This window comes from Lissotriton vulgaris, chromosome 12 (assembly GCF_964263255.1).
Source record: "Lissotriton vulgaris chromosome 12, aLisVul1.2, whole genome shotgun sequence".
Classification (NCBI taxonomy): domain Eukaryota; kingdom Metazoa; phylum Chordata; class Amphibia; order Caudata; family Salamandridae; genus Lissotriton; species Lissotriton vulgaris.
This window is the reverse complement of record NC_141700.1, coordinates 737,811,486-737,830,465: the sequence shown is the minus strand read 5'-3', so window position 1 is coordinate 737,830,465 and position 18,980 is coordinate 737,811,486. Positions and strand designations below refer to the sequence as shown.

The 18,980-nt window shown below is 46.6% G+C and overlaps 1 protein-coding gene across 1 annotated transcript in view; it reads right to left on the bottom strand.

Moving 5' to 3' along the window:
- Positions 1–614: 614 nt before the first annotated feature.
- The window catches only part of LOC147678459 (vomeronasal type-2 receptor 1-like), a 57,386-nt gene continuing 39,020 nt past the window's right edge, over positions 615–18,980 (bottom strand). The window contains exons 4-6 of the mRNA XM_086945642.1: positions 14,437–14,664; positions 12,059–12,182; positions 615–1,543 (exon numbers count right to left, since the gene is read on the bottom strand). Coding sequence (XP_086801768.1) covers positions 615–1,543; positions 12,059–12,182; positions 14,437–14,664 — 1,281 coding nt within the window. The remainder of the gene's footprint in view (positions 1,544–12,058; positions 12,183–14,436; positions 14,665–18,980) is intronic.

Here is an 18,980-nt window from a genome sequence, read left to right as displayed (position 1 = left end):
TTGTCGCTGGAAAGCATCAAACCACAATCCATTATCAAACCAGTTCGTATAGCTGCCTCATCATACGATTTATTTCCTGTTGCAGTGGGTACCAGCATTTGTTCATAATCCCCAGTAAAAGAATATTAGCTTGTTCTTTTCACTGAGTTCCAAAGTATTCTGAAACAATTATTTTTGCGAGGAAACCTCCCTGACATCTGCAGCACCATGACATTCCACCTCAGTTAAAGTAGCATTTAATTGGTCCCTCCAGAAACCATCAATAGAACATTAACCAATATTTTCGGTTCAAATCTACCGTGTTAGAGAGCTTGTAATATTAAAAAAAAAAATGTTTATTTGGATGTTTTTAAATTGATAGCAGTAGGACAGGATTAGGAATAACTAGGCTTCAAATTAGCATTACTCGGCCTCAGTCTGCTCGTTTACAATCATTTTAAAGGTGCTGAAAATAAATGCACAATTCATGTTTTTGTGAAAGAGCTTTCCTATGTGCATATTTTCTCTCCTCTGTTCTTCTATTTCCAAAAAGAAGCGAAATATAAGCAATTTCAATGTGTTGTTTTTCTGCTTTTGATTAAACTATATTTACTTGTGTGCCTAAGAAACAATAATTACATGCTTTTGACTTTTTTGTTGTTTGAAGCTTTTTTCCCTAGAAGCTGCTCTCTGGTGTTCAGATCAGGCCTCAACAATATGATGTAACACTTGGGAAGGAAAATACAAATGGCTATGCCAGCACTGGAAGAGACAATACTGAAAACCTCCACTGCCACCATGTATTTCCCCTGGGTGCTCAAATAGCCTGGGATGAAGGACAGCCACACACTGAGGAACACTATCATGCTAAATGTGATCCACTTGGCTTCATTAAAGCTATCCGGCAATTTCCTTGCCAGGAAGGCTACTAAAAAGCTAACACAAGTTAACAGCCCCATGTAGCCTAGCATGAACCAGAACGCAGTCTCTGAACATTCATTGCATTGCAAGATGATGACCCCTGTTTTCAGTTTCATGTTCTTTTCTGGGAAAGGAGGACAGAGTAGAAGCCAGCTGCCAGAAATGAGAGCCTGGATCAGTGTACAAACAGAGACAGTAACTACAGGAACCCAGGGACCCAGCCACTTCCTCATCTTGCTGCCAGGCTTTGTAGCATTGAAGGCGATGACAACCATGAGGGTTTTGGCCAAAACACATGATATACAGATAACAAACACAATGCCAAAGGTAGAGTGCCGGAGTAGACAAGTTATTGACTGAGGTTCTCCAATGAAGAATAATGCACAGAGGGAGCTTATCAAGAGAGCTCCCAGGAGGAGGTAAGTCAGATTCCTGTTGTTGGCTTTCACAACTGGAGTGTCTTGAAATTTGATGAAGATACATAGGAACATCATTTTCATGAAGGAAGAAAGTACCACAGTAGCAGTGAGAGCAGCTCCCAGGGGATCATTGTAGGAAAGAACGTCTAACCTCTTTGGAACACAGTCACTTCTTCTTTCATTGGGCCACTGGTCTCCAGGACATGGCAGGCATTTACTGGAATCTGTAAAATAAGGCATTACTTCACAATGTAATATTTTAACATAAAGTAATATATTTGTTTGCTCAAGTTCTGTTTCTTGCATTTTTACACCAGAAGGAGTAACAACAATACAGTTCAAGTGCCACTGTGAAAGAAAAAAGACATTAAGTAAGCAGACACATTATGACAGCAGCGCCTCAACTCAACACTGCCATGCCTATATAAAAGGCTATGAGGCATAGCAGAAGCCACGAAGAGGCAAGGTCTTACCAATTATGAAGCTGTGTCAGGCTTGAGTGATTGTTGGAGCACAGTGGGCACCAAGCAGAGGGCAGTGAGTTAATTGTGAAGTATTCTGTGATGGCGTCCTGCCCTGCTGCCTAGTCAACTGGGTCTCTTAGGAGTTGGGGTGAGAGGTGCGATTGCGGGGGCACATGAGACTGAGCAACGCAAGGTGTCTATGTGAGTTCAATGTGAGAATGATCCAAGAGAGAAATGTAAAATAACTGCGCTGACAGGGCTGATAAGGGCGGACAATAGGGAAGAGGAAACAAATAGATAATCAATGCAGGAGTAGGACAGATGCACATGTGAGTAGACGGAATTATCCTTCGCGTCTGGGTGGAAGTACCGGCAGGCATCAACCAGGCCAGCGTCAGGTAGTACTTTTTTGAGTGTCCAAGATATCGCCCCTGTGCCCTGGATATAGGGCGTACTTCTATTAAGTATGGGGTCCCAAACCAGATTGAAGTCCCCCCCCCACAACAATGCCCCCCCACTGAGCCCACGCGGTTCATTAGAGTACAGCTTATGAATGTGTCTTGTGCTTCATTAGGCGCATACATAAAAGTTAAGAAGTGTCAAGGTGTCCCTCTCCAACGTAAGAGTGAGACACCTCCCTTCTGCATCCCTAGTTAGTTTAAGAACTTTTGTGTAAATACCCCTCTTGCTGAATATGGTGACTCCATGAGTCTCAGTGGTTGTGTTTGCCCAGTTTTGGTATGGGTATTTGGGGTGAGCCATACCAGGGCAATCGCCATGAAGGAGGTGGGTCTCCTGTAAGAAAATGATGTCAGGGTCATGTTGTAAAAGATAGCGCCACACCGGTCATCGTTTGCTAGGAGAGTTAAGTCTGCGGGCATTAAGGGAGAGCAGTTTGAGGTCATGTGGTGATCACAGGAAGGGAGCAAAGATTGGTGAGTTTGATGGAGTGCCAGGAATAGCCGGTCAAGCAGAGGCTGCAGAGGAAGTGCCCTCCCACTGCCCAAGAGGAAACTTAAAATCTGCTATGGGGAGGGGACCGAGAGGGACTGGGAGGACAAGCAAATACATGGGAAGGAGTTAACGGGGCCAACAGGGCCCAGCCGTAGGTGTCAGGAAGGAATTATCGGACACAAATGAGGTGTAACCCGCAATGGAGGAGCCTCGCTGTGTGTGGGGGGTGGCCTAAGTCAACTCCTGTAACCAGTGTTTTCAATTAGTTTATCTTATGACAGGAAAGAGAGCAAGTGAGAAACAGTAAACAATAAGCAATACCAGTTCGGGCTCCGTGCCCTGGGCCCTGCTAAGTGGGCTGCTGTTTGCAGAGCCAGAGAGCTGGCAGGACAGCAACACACAAGAAGCCAGACGTGGATGCATGAGTCAGGTGTCATCAGCTGAGGAGTGTACTTGCTCCAACTTCAAGTTCTGGAGGTGCACGATTATTTCAGCTTTTGCCGTTTCTGTGATATTAGTGGGTTTGGCGTGGCGGGAAAGAGCCTTCCACTGGAGTGTGCACCAAATTGGTCCACCAGGGGTTTGGGTGCGTGGAGGAAGAGGAGAGAGGGCTTCCCTCCTCAGGGTCCCCCAGAAGGTCAAGGAGGGACCTGGCCTCTGTGAGAGAGGGGACTATACTTTGCCTCTAATTCTAGGAGAAAAGCAATCTGTAGGGAAGGGCCCACTGGAATTTAAATTCCTGGTTGCGCAAATGTTCAGTTACAGGGTTAACGTCTTGTCTATTCTTCAGAGTCAGGGGGGAGAGATCTTGAAAAATCTCGATTATATGGCCTCAGAACACCAGGCCCTCCCTGCCCCTCACCATCAGAAGCACAATTTCTTTGTCCTGAAAAAGTGAACCCTAGTAAGTAAATCGGGGGGGGGGCTCTGGGGGCCCCAGGGCAGTGCCAACTTGATTAGCTCTGTCCAAGACCTGGGGAGCACCCTTTGACCCTCCACGACTGACCGTTTAGAGGTCCCTTATGTAGGACATGATGTCCTCCCCCTCTGCTCCGCGGGGGACACCCCTGATGTGTTGGTTGTTGTGTTGTCCCCAATTTTCCAGGTCCTCCTGCTTGGATCTCCATTTGCTGCTCATCCAGAGCATTAACCCTTCTCTGCAGGGATTCCTGGTCCTTGGCATGAGAGTCAACAGTGTGCTATAAAGCTCCTGATTTCAATAAGAAAGGGAGAGCATATGGATCCAATTACTCAGGATCAAGTTCAGAGACAGGAAGTGACTCAGAGGGCAGCAATCAACCTGCCTATGCCGGGAATAATCGCGGCAGAGGAGGAAGATCGCAGAACTTCAGGGGCCAGTACAATATGCCCGGACAATCGTGGTGGCCTCCAGGACCCTGGGGATATCCAGGTAATTTCGCGCCACCGATGGGCCCCTTTCCAGGCTTCCAAAACTTTAATAGCCAGCCTTTTTTAGCGCGTGGCCCCAGACGGTCACGGGGCAAAAGAAGACCGGCACAGGGACAACCTCAGGTCCAATGGGAGGACACAACAGGCCCCCATGCAGGAACTCGGAGCCACACGAGAAGGACAGCTCAAGAACAATAATTGAACCCAAACAGAGTTTGGTGGTCAATCTCAGTTCTAGATCTTTATCAGACACAGAGGAAGCGGTGCTAAATAAGGGCTTAGGCTTTGTGACTACTGATGAGGGTGATCCCTTTGTTTTACAAATAGAATTAGCACAGTTTTTCCGTAAACTGAGGCTCCATTACTTCTTCAAGAACAATAACTCTGAGGAATCAGTGGAAGAGCAGGATACTAACACTGGCTTGAGGAACAAATCTACTTTTTCACCTCCATCACATGCCATACCATCTCAAGTCCTCACTTTCGAACTAGCCGTGAAGAACGATTTAGATCTCATACAGTATAGTACGAGATCACGGTACAATAATCTCACCACTGGGGAGAGACAGGGTCTGAAAACATTGACTCAAGACGGTACCATAATTGTGAAGCCCGCCGATAAAGGGGGCTCCATTGTGGTCCAAGATGTCGAGACATATAGAGCAGAGTGTCTCCGTCAGTTGAGCAATACCGATGCTTATCATCCTTTGACTACTGACCCCACTCCTAGACTGACAAGTGAGATCAAAATTTTGGTTGAGGAAGCCTTAGCAGAAGGTTGGATCACCCCCGCAGAGGCATCATTCCTGCAGGCCAAGCATCCCATCATGCCTTATTTTTACACTTTACCCAAGGTGCACAAGCCACAGAGACCGCCCCCAGGGAGGCCTATAATTTCAGGCCAGGGCTCGCTATTGGAACCGCTTTCAGCGTTTGCTGACTACTTTCTCAAACCTCTGGTCAGTAAGATGCCTACTTTTCTTAAAGACACTGCGGATGTCCTACGAGTGATCCCTGAGATTGTATTTGACCGAGAGACAGACTATCTTGTCTCTCTGGACGTTGAGTCCCTGTATACCTCCATTCCCCAGGATGCAACCCTGGATACCGTCAGGTCCATCCTGGGTGAATCGGAATTGGACTCGATCACTCCAGTACCATTTATTATGGCTTTGGCTACCATAGCCATGAAAGAAAACTTCTTTAGATTTGAGGACCAGATTTACCACCAAGTCTCTGGGACCAGCATGGGCAGTATTTTTGCCCCTTCGCTGGCGAATCTATATGTCCATCAATTTGAGCAGTCTATAGTACTGCATCCTACCAACCCGTTTTTTCCACACATTGTTTGGTGGAAACGGTATATTGATGACATTTTGATGGTGTGGAGAGGGACAAGTGAATCAGTCATACAGTTCCATCAATGGCTTAACAGCAAGAACGACTACCTCCGGTTCACTATAGAAATGAGCAAAGATAGACTACCCTTCTTGGACCTCTCAATTTACAGCACCGCGAGAGGGTTGGAGAGTGAACTATATAAAAAGCCAATGGCAAGGAACTCACTGCTCCTTTATGAAAGCCAACATCCCAAGTCTCTGAGGGATAATCTGCCCTTTGGACAGTTCCTTCGAGTCCACCGGAACTGCTCTACCCCAGAAACTTTTAAACGCCATGCGGAAGAGCTTTCAAAACAGTTGCGTGAGAGACACTACCCTAAGAAACTGGTCCAACGCTCATTTAAAAGAGCAGCTAACAATCATCGTGAAGCGTTGTTGGAACCACGCATAGACAAACCACCACTGGACCGTCTGACTCTAGTGAGTACATTCAACACTAAATCAAACTATGTTCAAAAAGTGATTAGAAAGCACTGGAGAATTTTGAACAGTGGCAAAGAGAAGATTCCATTTCCGCTTTTTGCCTTTAAACGCTCAACTAATCTGAGGGACCGGTTGGTACACACACGACCCAAAGCCACACCTAGGAGAGAGCTAGGCACACTATGGGATCTCCCGCCGGTGGTAGGGCACCACCCCTGCGGGGGCTGTTCCATTTGTCCTTTAACAACTAAGATCATGAGCGTGGACATTGGGACAGATAGGCCTTGGGAGCTGCGGCAGTTTACAAACTGCAACAGCACGCACCTGATTTATCTGATTACCTGCACGTGTAATGAAAGATACGTGGGCATGACCACGAGAAAGGTGCGTGTGAGGATGCAGGAACACAAAAGCACTTTTCGCTGTAAGAAAGACATCTCCAAACTTACCAAGCATTTCATCACATGTAATCACGCCGAGACAGACTTTACATGGCATGTTCTTGAGAAACCATACATTCCACCACATGTGAGTGATGTGTCCAGATATCTTTTCATTCGTGAACAAAAATGGGTGTTCAAATTGAGGACAGACAGACAAGGGCTGAACGATGATATCCCGTGGTTCGCTCTGTCCTGAGCACTTGTTTATTCCACCCATGTATTTATTTACTGGCCTTACACTCATACGCGCGCTATTACTCATGTGTAATATAGTAGTGCACCAACTGACAATGAGTGTGCTCTGTCACGTTTTCATGGCATTCTGTCATATTTATTAACATGTATGACGAGGGTTGATGGCAATTGTGTCCTTCTGTGGACGTTCTGTTTGGGTGATATACTGCACGACCACTAAATACGTATATAACTTTCCAAACTACACTTACTAATGACTTGACGTCATCCTGTAGTTCTTTGTCACCAACACTAAAGGACGGGCCCTGTAGACGGCCATGGATGCGTTAGTAAGTTGGCACTCGAAACGGCCGAATTGATATGTCCCCACTCCTCGAGTTAGTGGGTTTATTAGTAGTCTGTTATGCGCGAGGTGGTTGTCATTGGATCGCTCCACGGGCAATACGGAAGTATTTTTTCGCGGATAGAACTACAATTCTGAATGACGTGACGTCATTTGGTAGTTCGAGACCGGCAAAACACGCGAGAATACGCACGCGCGGCCGGCATTGTTTGGGAGACAGGGCAATGCTAAAAGTGGGTTATCACCAGCTCCCTACATCATTACTGTGTATTACCAAGCAGCCAAGCACCAGAGGAATACTAATGTTGAAGTATACTAATGAGCTTTGGGACTATGACGATCGGGCCGGCCACGCCCCCTCAGATACTGGTTGGCTGTGGGATGCATAGCCAGCAGTCAAGTAACAAGAACTCTTAGGTGACTGTGCCTCCCCCTGACTCAGTCACAGCCGGAGATACCGACGGACAGGTAGGATTACCTGTGTTGCTAGCCTATCACTAGAGGTTTGCATTGCGCCAGATGTATGTGGTATATAAAAAGCTGCGCAGTGAGCAGGTTTTGTTTAGCCGATAGTGGACAGGGAGATGGATAGAGGTGTTGTGTGTGTACCTGTTGATGGGTGTTAATTAGCTCCATGTACAGAACACTGCGGACTGCGTAGTTTCATACATTGCCAGAGCAGTATTTTGTTTGGGCTTCTGTTTTTAGTTTTTTACGCAGTCGGTTTTGTTATTGTAGAGCGGGGTCTCATATATCCTGAGCCAGGTCCAGGAAGAGGTGAGGTCCACTCCCCGGATACTCTGGGTGAGTAAGCAAGCATTTACATTTTTTGTGAAACAATTTAATATGTTTCCTGCAGACCAGTGTAGCGGATTGTGATTTTCCTGTATGTTTGTCCTCCCTAAACAGTAATTACTCAACCAGGTTCCGAAGAGGGGATGTGACACAGTCGAAGGAACATTATATCCTTTACTGGTTTTCACTTGTGTGTTTTTTCCTATTTTTCACACTTTATTTCACAAATCTATGCAGTAGTATCACTTGAGAACAGAGACCCTGACGAAAGCCGAAGGCGTTATCCCTTAGTGGCTGAAACATGTTGGTCTCCTCGCAGCTATTTGTTGGGACTGCGATTACGATGTTATACTGTTCTGGTTTTTATTAAGGAAGGGGCCAACAATTATTAAAGTCTTCTGGGTTGAGTTCCCTATCCTTTTTTAATATCACCACTTCCTTTTGTTTTGTTACACTGCACTTCCCATCACATCAACACTATGTGGCAGTACCAAGTGATTGTGGGTTGCTACCCCGTATCTGGGTATCGGGGTATGCCGGTCTCAATGATCTAGAGACACAATACCCGATAAGGACTTCCAAATGATAATATTGATCATTACAAGACCGTTGATGGGAATCCTACACCAGGGGTGACTCACGTTACTGGTTCTTCACATCTTGTGGTCTGGTTTGTTAGTGTTATGATTGCGTTCGTACCTTTATACTATTGTTAGGGCGTTGACGAGCAGAGAATTACGATTGAATCCTCTTTTGGACCCCTAAGTTTGTAGTTGTTTGTTTGATTCCTACGGGGGATAATACTTAGGCCCGGTCGGTAAACATCCCTCTAGCCCTGTATTAGATTGTCTTTTTTCTACAAATGAGGTGTAACCCGCAATTGAGGAGCCTCGCTGTGTGTGGGGGGTGGCCTAAGTCAACTCCTGTAACCAGTGTTTTCAATTAGTTTATCTTATGACAGGAAAGAGAGCAAGTGAGAAACAGTAAACAATAAGCAATACCAGTTCGGGCTCCGTGCCCTGGGCCCTGCTAAGTGGGCTGCTGTTTGCAGAGCCAGAGAGCTGGCAGGACAGCAACACACAAGAAGCCAGACGTGGATGCATGAGTCAGGTGTCATCAGCTGAGGAGTGTACTTGCTCCAACTTCAAGTTCTGGAGGTGCACGATTATTTCAGCTTTTGCCGTTTCTGTGATATTAGTGGGTTTGGCGTGGCGGGAAAGAGCCTTCCACTGGAGTGTGCACCAAATTGGTCCACCAGGGGTTTGGGTGAGTGGAGGAAGAGGAGAGAGGGCTTCCCTCCTCAGGGTCCCCCAGAAGGTCAAGGAGGGACCTGGCCTCTGTGAGAGAGGGGACTATACTTTGCCTCTAATTCTAGGAGAAAAGCAATCTGTAGGGAAGGGCCCACTGGAATTTAAATTCCTGGTTGCGCAAATGTTCAGTTACAGGGTTAACGTCTTGTCTATTCTTCAGAGTCAGGGGGGAGAGATCTTGAAAAATCTCGATTATATGGCCTCAGAACACCAGGCCCTCCCTGCCCCTCACCATCAGAAGCACAATTTCTTTGTCCTGAAAAAGTGAACCCTAGTAAGTAAATCGGGGGGGGGGCTCTGGGGGCCCCAGGGCAGTGCCAACTTGATTAGCTCTGTCCAAGACCTGGGGAGCACCCTTTGACCCTCCACGACTGACCGTTTAGAGGTCCCTTATGTAGGACATGATGTCCTCCCCCTCTGCTCCGCGGGGGACACCCCTGATGTGTTGGTTGTTGTGTTGTCCCCAATTTTCCAGGTCCTCCTGCTTGGATCTCCATTTGCTGCTCATCCAGAGCATTAACCCTTCTCTGCAGGGATTCCTGGTCCTTGGCATGAGAGTCAACAGTGTGTTCCAGGTCAGCAACCCTGTCACCAACCGACCAATGCATTTGCACAGTTCATTAAGGCAGCTTTTGAAATCTATCTTCAGGGAGTCTATCCTCTGGCGTATGTCAGAGAGGAACTTTTCAATGTAGTCCTGCATTGTGAGAAGGGCAGGAGACGTCGCAGAGGGCTGTGAGACTGACTCTTTTATTTACCACTGAGCTATTATTGGCAGCCCTACCTCTACCACGTCAAGCAAGTGCACTGCGCAGTGACCTGCTAGAGGGTGCAGGAGCTCAGGACAGCGCCGTCCGGGTATCAATGACTTAGGGCTGGTGCCAAGGTGCATGAATGGGCACAGCAGCATGGGGCCCCATGGGTACAGAAGGGGCAGGCCCTAGGGGAAAGGCAGCAGAGAGTAGATAGTCCTAGGCCAGGCTCAGTTGCAAGTAGGATGTGGAGGTCAAGCCTCAAGCATGATCAGCACTTAGCAGGGGCCCGAGGGACAATCATGGCAGGCATCAAAGCATTTCGCCCCTGCAGCAGCCACTGAGGACCTTGCCCAGTCACTCGGCAGATCCAGCTCAGGGCGGTGAGGGCTGTGTCAGGGTGCAGCCAGGGTTCTGCCCAGGTGCAGGAGCAGAACTAATCGGTCTAGCGGGTACAAAAAAGCAAGGAGGGCAGTCTCTTACCGAGGCATCCCTCCGCATAGGGCAGTCTTTGTAGCAGGAGGTTGGGAAGCAGAAGAGCATATTACCCCATAGGCAGCCTTCAAGCGCAATCGGGCTTATAGGCCAACTTCCACTGGGGCCACGAGATCTGACTGTGTAGCAGATGGCTGGTATTTGGGGGGACAGATCCGACAGCAAGCCCAGGGTGGGTGGAAGGTTGAGGTTGTTGACAAGGGGAGTGGCTCGGACCAGGGGTCCTCGCCCGGCAGCGAGTCACCCTGAAGCCATTGGGGGAAGATGGCAGAGGCAAAGTCGTCAGACGATGAAGCAGCAGCAAAACCAGAGACCCAAGAAATTCTTGGAGCCTCTGTGACACCTCCGTCAGTCCTCTGTGATGCAGGGGAGGCTCCAGTGCCAGCTGCTCCCCCAGGCTGTGTGGCGATTCCGGACCACCCAGAGCACCCCAGACCGAGAGACCTGGGAGCTCGGGGGACCCCGCCAGCATCCCGCCAGCTCCTGCCAGAGCAGTAGAAGCTTCGGCACCCAAGCAGTCTAGATCAGGTGTCCCTTGGGGCCTCTCAGGGAAAGATGGCATCAGCGGCTTTTGCGGCCATGGAGATAGCAGTAAAACAAGAGATCTAGGAGGCCAGCGGATCTCAGCGATGCCTCAGTTGACTCACACCAGCATGGTGGAAGCTCTGGTTGTGCTGCAAGCCGGATCAGGCCAGAGAAGTAGTATGGAAAGGCTCAAGGGGCTTAGTGGCAGCGGGAGTTCCAAATCTACACGTCCGGTTCCATGCTCCGACAGGCCACACAACCATAATACTTTTTTTACTTGTAACCCATGTTGCCCCTTTGTAAGTCTATTTTTACATAGTGTACTTTTTTTAACTAGAGATTAAAGTGAGCGGGTATTCATAGAAGTAAGCCAATCCTAGGTTTTCTCCAGGAGTGCCAGCAGTAGCAGCTTCTGGAGGGAGTGCTGCGGGCGGTGGGGCAGGGTAGGAGAGGGGCAGGGTAAGTGGTAGTAAACTCTGGCATACGGCGGAATGGAGGTAAGTACATAAACAAATAAAATGAATTACATTGCACACGTTGCAAAGCCAAATGGCGATGCAGCGTGCACAATGTATTTTGTTTTATTTATTTATTTATGTACTTACCTCCGTCTGGCCGTATGCCGGAGTTTACTACCCCGCACCCCTCCCTCCCCCACCCCGCCCCACCACCCCGCAGCACTTCCTCCAGGAGCTGCTACTGAGTTCCAGGAATATGTTTCTAGTCTCAAGTGATTCATTAATTATCCATATCATCAGTGATAAATATGTCCTGGTGAAATTTGGCCTCATTGTTTGTAAAGAGCTCTTCATATTTCGAAAAAAACTTAAAGATGGAGCAAACATTGTGACTGCCTGTGTGAGGGTGAGCTCTTAGGCCCTCATTATGTCTGGCCCATTAATTTTGAGGGAGCCGATAACAGCTGTTACTGTCCTCATCCAGATTATGAGATTGCTTGGGGCTAAGAAGATCTCTTAACTTGTATCACTTTTGCGGTGTATCCCCAACACTAATTCTTTTTTGGCATTTACTAAGTCAGGCAAAGCAACATCAAAATGGTGCACCTACCCACAGAGGCATAACAAGGAGAAATAGTTTTATTTCTTCTCATTACTTTCTCTTTCTATGTGTGAAGGATTCTGCAGCACACATAGAGAGAGGGATATGCCTCCATAGATTGTCTTCATGGAAGAAGGTGTATTTTAGAATAAAATATACATACATCCATACCTCTTTTTTTAGACACTTCTCCTTCGGCACATGGGATGCAGTCAAAACAGCAGACTGGTTGCCCTAGCCGTACTGCCTTGTGGTAGCCAGGGATGCAGCTCTCACTGCAGACAGAACGTGGTGCCTGGGTAAGAGAAAGAGCAGGCTAAACGAATCGTAAATCCATCTGGTTATGCACATGCATGTGGACTATGCAATATATTTTCACAATAATATTTTGCACAGCCACACTATGAGAATTGTTAAAGGAGGGAAAACATTCTTTTTTACTATATGTGCATAATTAGTGAAATAACTCAAATATATTTAAATGGCACTAAACTAATTTCCAGAAAAGTTTATCACTCGAGAAGAGAGGGATTGTTGAGAACCTAGTCAGAGTAAAATTTGTTCAAACAAGACCATGTTTCAGGGAACATGCAATTTAGGGGTATATTATCAAGCAGGGCGTTAAAAATTACCGCCGTTTCAGTGGCAGAGAAATGCAGCTAAAGCGGCGATAATGGGCTTGATAATATGGCCTTGTGAATTCCAATAGAAACGCATGTTCTGGTGTGAACATGGGCTTCAATTGGAATTCACAAGGGGATATTATCAAGCCCATTATCGCCGCTTTAGCTGCAGTTTTCTGCCACTAAAACAGCGATAATTTTAACGCCCTGCTTGATAATATGCCCCTTAGTTTACAAACACATTGCAAAAAAATAATTCAAAGGAGGCATCAATTTGAGGGAATTAAGATGGCTTCCATCTTGTGTTGGGCCTTGATCACCTGGCTCACATAGTACACCAACTGATGAAACCTTTGTTTAAATCTATGAGTCACATCTAACCTTTCATTTTCAGCAAGTGTATCATCCTTGGGTTAGTGACCATTATTAGCTCCTCTTGGACACCATATTTCTGTATCTCTCACCCTATAACCGAGCCATCTAGGTACCGGCTCGCCGACAACCTACATTCCAACAATGCCTCCCCTCAGATCCAACCATTGTTAGCAATATGAACGTTTTGGAGCCCATGATTGGACAGATTTGGTGGGGGTCACCATTCTAGGTTGAACCTTGATTTCCAGTCAACCAACCATGAGCTCCCAAACATGAGATCATAGATTAAATTAGTGATGGATTGAAGCTCTTGTGGCTCCTGACGAGTGAGATCCCTGCATTGCATCCACTGCATTGACACACCACAGTCACCCTCAGAGGTACATTTCACATTTCAGCATAAATAGTTGCTGGTGTTCCTTTCACTTTAGCTGGTGCAGATTTGAATTCAAGCTTAGGCCTGTGGATGTTTAGAAAATATTCATCAACTTAGTGGGGGTTCATTGTGTTGTATGACAAAAAGAGACCCTCCAGCTCAAAGGCTAAAAGACTTCTGAAAATAATTGAGCAATTGGTGTGACACTGAGAATTGAGGTGGTGGTTGTTCAGTAGTAATGTGATAACTATGATTTCTTACAATATATACTCAGGAAAAAGAGTCAGGTTACTCTGATATCTGGAATGTTGTGCTGACCAACTTAAGAAACATTTTTATTTTTGTCCGGCAATGGATTGTCAGATATTTGCTAATGGCAACAAAGACCAATGTACTTCCCCTTGTTAGTGCAGTATATCCCATTGCTAGATCTTTAGCACAGTGGCAGAATAGTTAAAAACCATGTCATTATATTCTACATTTGTTATGAAAATATTGCAAACTATATTATCCTTATTCACTCATACTAGGCACCTCCACCTCTTTCCAGTCTGACTTCGTGGTAAATAGCGAAAAAATTGTGCAAAGCACTTTAGTGCTTTTTTTACTGTTGCATGTTACACACACACATGTCCTTTGGACATGTGTGTGCGCAACACCTGTTTAAATTTGCATTTAAGGGGTGCTACAGGGTGTCCTTTGGACACCCCTGGCACCCTTGAAATCGCTATCTTATTTGCGATTAGCTAATTGCTAATCGCAAATAAGGAATACTCCCCATTCATTCCTACGGGCCTTTAGGCCCATAGGAATGAATGGGGAGTTATTCCTTATTTGCGATTAGCAATTTGCTAATCGCAAATAAGGAATGTGTAGGAATCACATTTAATTTTGCGATTCCTACATGAATCCCGTTTTGCGAGTCTGTAATAGCGATTCCTTATGAATCGCTATTAGAGACTCGCAAAACGGGTCTTTGATGAATCTGGCTGATAGTCTGGTGACAAGTGCTTACAATATTTAGATTTTTCAACAACAAAGACGAATACCTTGCAATGCCTTTGCTTTGTTTATTTTGCCAATGTTATTGTCATCCCCTTTTTACTATTCAACTAAAATGTCAAATTATTAGAAAACAAATAATGTATCTTCCCTGCCAATGATCGATACATTACCTCTCTTCCTTGCTTGGTCCAGTGGAAGGCACTTTTGTTGAGATAGAGCTCCTGCCCGCTGGCCTCTCTTGTATCAAAAGTCCCAACCTTCACAAAGTGGATAGAACCATCATGGCCAGGTTGCCAGTTTATTACATCGTATATTGCTGGAGGGTTGCCATATCTGTCAAAGAATATCTCCTCCTCCATTTTGTTTTTGAAACGCACTTTCTTCATGTAATAGAGAAGCTAAAGCATACATTTATATAATTATTTATTCAAAGTAAAGAAAAACATGACAATGACCTTTTTTACAGTATGCACTGGAATTGAGGTGGACATCATGAGTCAGTATAAAGCTGATATTAACTAGCCCCAAATGCACTCTTAGTTTAGTGTTTACTGTGGAATTCCGCTGAGTTCTGCTCCACCTTATGGCAGCAAGCAGATCTGGCTGGCGGCGCACAGCGCATTTGTCAGGGAGGGTTCCCCCCTATCCCTGACCCCCAGACTGCCTCCAGCTCTCCAGCTCTCCAGCTCTCCAGCAGCTCTCCACTGGCTTACTTCTTGCCCTTCACCTAGCATCTTGGCCGGTCTAGGTGCTGCTGCTCTGCATGCTGGGCATGGTGCTGCCACCCCTCCTGCTGCCGTGGCAGTGATCCAATGTGATTCTCCTGTAATGTAACCCCTTTTCTGCATGATTCGTGAAGACTATGCATCCGCATGAATGGAGAGTGGAGACCGGGTTAAGTTCTCCATTTTCCATGCCCACGCATGCGCAGTTCTCACGAGTCCTGCAGCAAAGTTTCCTGAAGTTGATAAAAGAGTTTCAAAACAACCAGCTGGGGTTTGTATTTATTAATAAATAATGACATATACCGTGTTACGTACAAACTCGGTTAAGCACTAGGTAGGTGACCTGTGATGGAGAATAGAGATTGCCCAGTGCCTTGGTGCAGGTGGCAGTGCGCACGCCATCCCCTGCTGAGGCTCTTATTGACAGGGTGTGGCGGTGCGCTCAGCTGGGAGAGACAGGCTAGGGTGAGTGAATGGGAGCCAGTCTCTGCCTTAATCAAGTGCCAACATCTGTGGCAGAGGCTGGCAAGAAAGGCACACTCTATGGTAGGTTGGGGCTCTCTAAGTAAACATGCAGGGCACAGACTACCAGAGTGCCCACAAACTCACTGGCACACGAGGACTGGTGATGAGCCCCCTACCCCCTTCCCATCTTACTTCCTGGGTCAAGCTCCTGGAGAAGTGCTACTCACAGTAGACATTCAGAAACCCCCCCAAAAAAGTAGCAGGGTGGGTCAGGCTAGCTGAGATCTTACATGACAGCAATTATCGCGATTCTAGGGCCGGTGAAATTCCTTCTTCCTCACCCTCACAAAGGAGGAGCCAAGCCCATAGAAAGAGATTTTTTATTTATGTATAATTCTGTAGGTTTGTGCGTGCCACACATAGGCACATGAGAAAATGGCAGCCCTCGGGGAAGGGACATACAAGCTGAGTTCAAGTGACCGTACTCAGGAGAACTTGATGGATAATTCTGCTCTCTGGGAGAAAAGATGCAAAGGAAAGGGAGAGAAATGAAAGGCAAGCCACAAGACTTTCAAATGTGTAGAAAGTGAGATATAGCCCAGCTTCAATCTGGAGTGACAGTACTCACGAGGCCCGGAGAGAGCCCCACCCCTTCCACCCAGGGGGAAGTTACACAGGCGGGAGTGAGCAAAAGCACAGGTGGGAAGTTAACTGATAGTCATCACCAAGAGCTTGCGGATAGCACAGCATCCAGGTTGGAGACAGCGGGTGGGAAGGAAGGGGCACTCTGGGAGCAGGGACAGAGAAAAAAAACACTGCAGGGGCCACAGAGCACTATCCAAGGATGTGGCATTACTGGGGGGGGGGGGTGTCGGGGGCAAACTCCACCATATGACAGAATCAGAGTTGTTTGCCCAACTCTGTGATACCAGCACAGTGTGGAGTTGGCAAAACTCAGCTGGTGTAGAGGAGTTCACCACCCACCCCTACTCATGCCCTTTCCCCATGTCCCCCATATGTTCTGTGAACCTGCTAAAGACGACGATTGATGGTGATATGTGGTTCAGGACGGTTCAGGACATAATTGCAGCTAGTGACTAACTGATCAATTGGCCATCTAAGGACAAGCACTCAAGTATCCCAAAAAGGTACCCCCAACACCTCCGGGCCTTCTTAAGACCCAGCAACCCACCACTCAGGGATCACCATTAGACAGGAAATTACTATAAATATGAGATCTGGAAAGGTGAAGCTGCAGACTGTTACAAACCCAAAAAAGTCAGTCAAAATAGACACCAGAGCAGGGCACAAGATTAAAAACAAGAAGCAACAGATGGAGGCTAGCTGCCTAGCCGTAACTCTCCATTCGAGCCCAGTGGCACCTCAATATGCGACAAGCACAGATTATCAACCAAGAATATATACAAAAATGTACCCTTCTAAAGGATGCTGGGACAGTTCCATGCTCAAGCAATGATGGGCTCAACGGTCTTCTTTCCCCACTGCAACCAGAAATAGTACAAGAGCAAAAAGACGGATGTGGAAGTCACCTAAGCATTACCAAGGAGTGCAATGACAGAGAGAGAACAGGAGCAGAAACAACACCAAACTGTCGTCAGACAAGCAGATAGAGGGTTAGGAAGGCTCTGATCTAAAGTATGTGAACAAGGCGGTCTTGGAGGCCTCCAAAGAGAACACCACTCACATGAAAGTCAGTGGAGAGGAGAAGGAAGAAATTACACCTAACAAGAAAAAGAACAACTCTCCAATTAGCCGGAGGAAAGGCCTCAGGACCAAGAGCCACAAGATCAACACTATTGGAGAGCAAGGGTCACAGGCGAGAGTACAACATAATATGGACATGTGCATAGAGGAAGGGCTGTACATGTCCGTCCCTCAAGCTTTGTCAATCATAAACACATTGACCAGAAGGGAGAACAAGGTAAAGCAACATATGGATACACTTGACAGAAACAAACTCAGCACTTGAACATGAGCTTGAGCCTGAGCCCGAAGCATCACTGGCCCATCCAGTACCATCACAAACGTCTGAACCTACTGAAGACAAAAATAGCCCTCCCTAAATGGAGGGCGACGGCCCGAGCGAACCGCCGAAGGATTCAGTCTCATCTCCCGCAAGTAGAACTAACGGTCATGGGAAGTAAAACGGTAAAATGCCTCTCAGCAACAACACTGCGCTAGTCACAGACCCCAGAGGTCACCACTTAAAACAAATTCTCCTACACAAACCGAACGCAAAACTTACCCAGACATATCCTACCTTACTGCTCAGGAATGGAAGTAGTTGGTAGCCTCTTATAATCATAACCACAGGATGTAAGGCAGGAAGAAACCAACAGAATACCTGAAACTAGTATAAAACAAGATAGCACGAAGGGCCAGACAATATATGGGTGCCACTACTAAACACCATGTAAATGTCAGTTAAAGCAATACAAAATCAATCTGATAAAATGGTTATACAACTATCAATTTTAAACTCATTGTCTAGATTTGTCTCGACACCAAATTGGACGACCTCAATAGTCTGATCAGGCGGGCACAAAAGGAGATGCAGCTCACTCAGACAAGCTGCACCTGTGTAGCAATTGTAGACAAACTATCAACACTCCTAGCCATGATGGGGAACCTCTTGGCAGACATAAGGGAAGTAACCAAAACATTGCAGGCTGGAAGTCTGACTGACTCTCATCAGAAGGCAAGCCAGACCCCTGATCAGGAGAACTGTGACAACAACGAGGACGGAACTACCTCACAATCAGGAGCAGGCCAGGACAAGAACCTCCTAATGGGAAAATAAACCAGGGACTTAGCCCACCAAGGATGTCAAGAAGATCAGGAGCAATTGACCATCCTGACTAGAGGGCCTCCAATAACAAGTACACCAATACAAGTAAAACAGGAAAAAGCCTCGTAGCTGACTCGCCAGACTCGAAGCAATGAAGAAATAAAAGAAGGAAGGGTCAGAAAAAGAAGACCAATATAGAGGTAAAAGTGGCTTAAGGAACCGAACTTCAACTTATTTACTGCCAGGGGCATTATGGGATAACTCAATCACTGAAGCAACACAGGAGGAACCTAGTCATATATTCCCAGATGCGAGACCTGAAAAGGGGGAGTGGGGGGTGCAAGAAGCAGGAAGCAACCAGCACAAATGCAAAACCAATGGGGAGGAACTAATCTCCCAGCAGGAACCATAAACATCTCCATATAATGACCAACACTAAACCCAACCAGCTTAGAGAATCCTCAAGATCTCAGAGAAAAAGCAGAATAAGGATTAACCTCCAGAGGAACATCGACACAACTCGATACACACACAACCCTGTTTTTTCCCAGAATATAAGTCCAAAGGAAGAGCAGACATCCTAAACGGGGAACATCCTACGGCTTTTAATGACAATCAGAGGACTGAAGGATCAAAGGTCTTGTGACTTGGATTCAATTGATTTTTTTGAGCCAAACAACTATTTGGGAAGTGAGGCTAACAAAGCAGTCTGGGC